Source organism: Momordica charantia, assembly GCF_013281855.1.
Source record: "Momordica charantia cultivar OHB3-1 chromosome 9 unlocalized genomic scaffold, Mcharantia_2.0 BLBB01000009.1, whole genome shotgun sequence".
NCBI lineage: Eukaryota > Viridiplantae > Streptophyta > Magnoliopsida > Cucurbitales > Cucurbitaceae > Momordica > Momordica charantia.
This window is the reverse complement of record NW_028275167.1, coordinates 15,248,967-15,251,775: the sequence shown is the minus strand read 5'-3', so window position 1 is coordinate 15,251,775 and position 2,809 is coordinate 15,248,967. Positions and strand designations below refer to the sequence as shown.

The 2,809-nt window shown below is 30.1% G+C and overlaps 1 protein-coding gene across 1 annotated transcript; it reads left to right on the top strand.

Annotated features, from left to right (window-relative positions):
- The first annotated feature begins 763 nt into the window (after window positions 1-763).
- LOC111025106 (MLP-like protein 328) lies at window positions 764-1,757 on the top strand. The gene is made up of 2 exons (XM_022302956.2): window positions 764-1,054; window positions 1,168-1,757. The coding sequence occupies exons 1-2, from the start codon at window positions 772-774 to the stop codon at window positions 1,428-1,430; spliced, it is 546 nt and encodes a 181-aa protein (XP_022158648.2). The 5' UTR covers window positions 764-771; the 3' UTR covers window positions 1,431-1,757.
- The last annotated feature ends 1,052 nt before the right edge of the window (window positions 1,758-2,809 follow it).

Below are 2,809 nucleotides of genomic sequence, written 5' to 3'. Positions count from 1 at the left end.
GACCATAAAATTAAATAATCAAATCTACTGATTAATGTAATATATTTGTAACTATAAATATAAAAGTATTACGATTTAATTATATAAGCATGTAAGAAAGAATATAAGATAAATAAAATAACGTATAGCATAATAAATTTAATTAGAGTATTTAGAAAAACAACATATGATATAAAACATTAAAATAATACGTCAGTGAAATTTAATTCGACAGTGTTTTTGGCAATTACTGTAAATGTACGTATGCCACCATATATTAATATATAAATTAAAATAATAATAATAATTGGCCCCTTTATCTCGCTACACTCATAAAATTTCGCTAAGAGTAGCAAGATTAAGAGTTGTGAGAGCGTACCTTTCACCAAGGGTTTATTCTTTTAATTTATTGAAGTCTCCCAGAGTTGGTTCGAATGGATCAGCTTGATCAAGTTTGGTCCGACTTGTACTGATTTGGTCCGGACAATTTGTCTCGAGTGGCTTAACTCATGTAGCTTCCTTAGTTTCAATTCATAATAATTTGATGGGATAATATCACCTATAAAAATAGACTCCAATATTTGAGATGTTAAAAATCAATTTTCTTAACAAATAAATGATTGATATGACCACTCGAGAGAGCTACTTTCTAGTCTCTATCACCATCACAATAATAATAACAAATAATTTAAATAATAACATAATTCATAAAATTTAATTAACAAATAACAATAGAATTTATTCCAAATAACTCTATATAAGAAGGGGAAGGAATTGAACATTATTTATTGTATGCGAGTCTATTTTGCAAAGGAAAGTTTAATTGAAACCATGTCTCTTGCTGGAAAGGGTGTCTTTCTTTTTTTTTTTTTTTTTGAATACAACCTTGCTGGAAAGTTAGTGAGCGAAATTGAGATAAATGCTATAGCTGAGAAATATTACAAAGTCTTCAAATATCAATCTTTTAATCTTCCCAACATTTCCCCAAAATTCATTCAACGAGTTGAAGTTCAAGGAGGTGATTGGGATAGCCACGGCCATGGCTCTGTTCAGATCTGGAATTATACCACTCCTGGTATGTTTAAATAACAATCTATCACATGGATATCTTTTTCGTTTTTTCTTTTTTTTTCCATAAATGATGCTCTTAGCTATCATTATATTTATTTTTATATATGATTTGTTAAGATTGTGAGGCTGAAGTTTATAAGGATCGAGTGGAATTTGATGACGAGAAATTAGCAATGATCATGATCGGATTTGAAGGAGATGTATTCAACTTGTACAAAACTTTCAATGCAACATATCAAGCTGTGCCAAAGAGTCCCAATTATTGCTTGGCAATTTTGTCCATCGAATATGAGAAACTCAATGATAGCGCTCCTTATCCTTACAAGTACCTTGACATCATGAATGGTGTCACCAAGGACATCGAATCTTACCTTAAATGATAACTTTTAAGGGTCTTAATATGAGCTTCATCCCTCTATATAGCTTATTATATTGCGTCAGAGTTCAGCGTTATGAAGCAGTCTTTCGGGCTTGATCAAGTATCTTTGTGTAGTATACTTGGATGCGTGAAAACTAAATAAAGGGTTGCGTTGTAAAAGTGATGAAGCTTAATTATTATGTTTGCTTCAATATAATATGTTTTATTTGTATGCCACTCATTGTTTGTGGCTACTTTCTTTATCCTTGGGAGGTTTGTTATATTTTCCTTGTTTTATTTTTAAGAAAATTATGTTACAAATAAAATATATTGTAGTCGTATCAACTTACCTCTTGTTGCTTACAACTCACCCTCATCGTCCTACCCAGTCCAAATAATTAAAGTCTCATTCCTTAGTGTTAGAGTTAACTTCTTACTAATCACTTTTGGATTAAATGATTTGTTATGAAATAACTAAAAATTAACTCATTTATAAACTTGTTGCATGTCTCATATGATTGGGCCATTTTGGAATATGAAGCCCAAAGCTTGTGTTTCCAACCCACTTCTTTAAGTCATTATTGTTTAGTTGGTCCAAATTGAACAACCCTAAATCCCGCATATATAAGCATCTTACTCAACCCTAGAAAGAGAGGAGTTGGTTTTTTGTTTTTGGGTTGCTCTCTTCAGTCTGCCGTGAAATTAAAGAAAGGTAAGGGTGCAAGATTTTGCTTGTCATATCGTGAGAAAGGACTCCTTTGGTAGACTCGAACTCACGAAGGAGAGACGACACCTTAGCTATGTCATGCTTTACCCAAATATGCTTTGCTATTAAACATACTTAAAATGACATGATAAAACCACATAATCATAATATGCTTTGCAATACATCAAATATAGCCACAATCACCATTCAATAACAAATTATATTTATTAAGCGATATGAATAACATTATTCAATAACAAAACAAGGAACATATAACATAATTCACTTGTAATCAATCAAGAATAAAACAAAACATACAATGCGGTAACTTATAATAGAATCAACCTACCTGAATTTTGTTAACTAAAGGTAATTCCTTAAAGCTTCCTAATAACAAATAACACAACTAAAATTGGACTCAATTACCTAAACTAAGTTTTCTCCAATAAGTTTTCATAACTAAATAGGTTCATTATTCTACTAGTATAAATCTCATAATAATTAACCTAGTCCATAATAATCATAAAATTAATATTTAAATTTGGGAAAAGTATTTTTAAATCTTCATATTAGCCTCTGATTTTTATTCTATAATACCTATAAAAATAATTTAATGATTTTGCAACTTTACAAAAAACTAAGAAAACACAGAGCACTAGTTTTCACAATTTTAAGTCCTATGTAAAACTAATCAT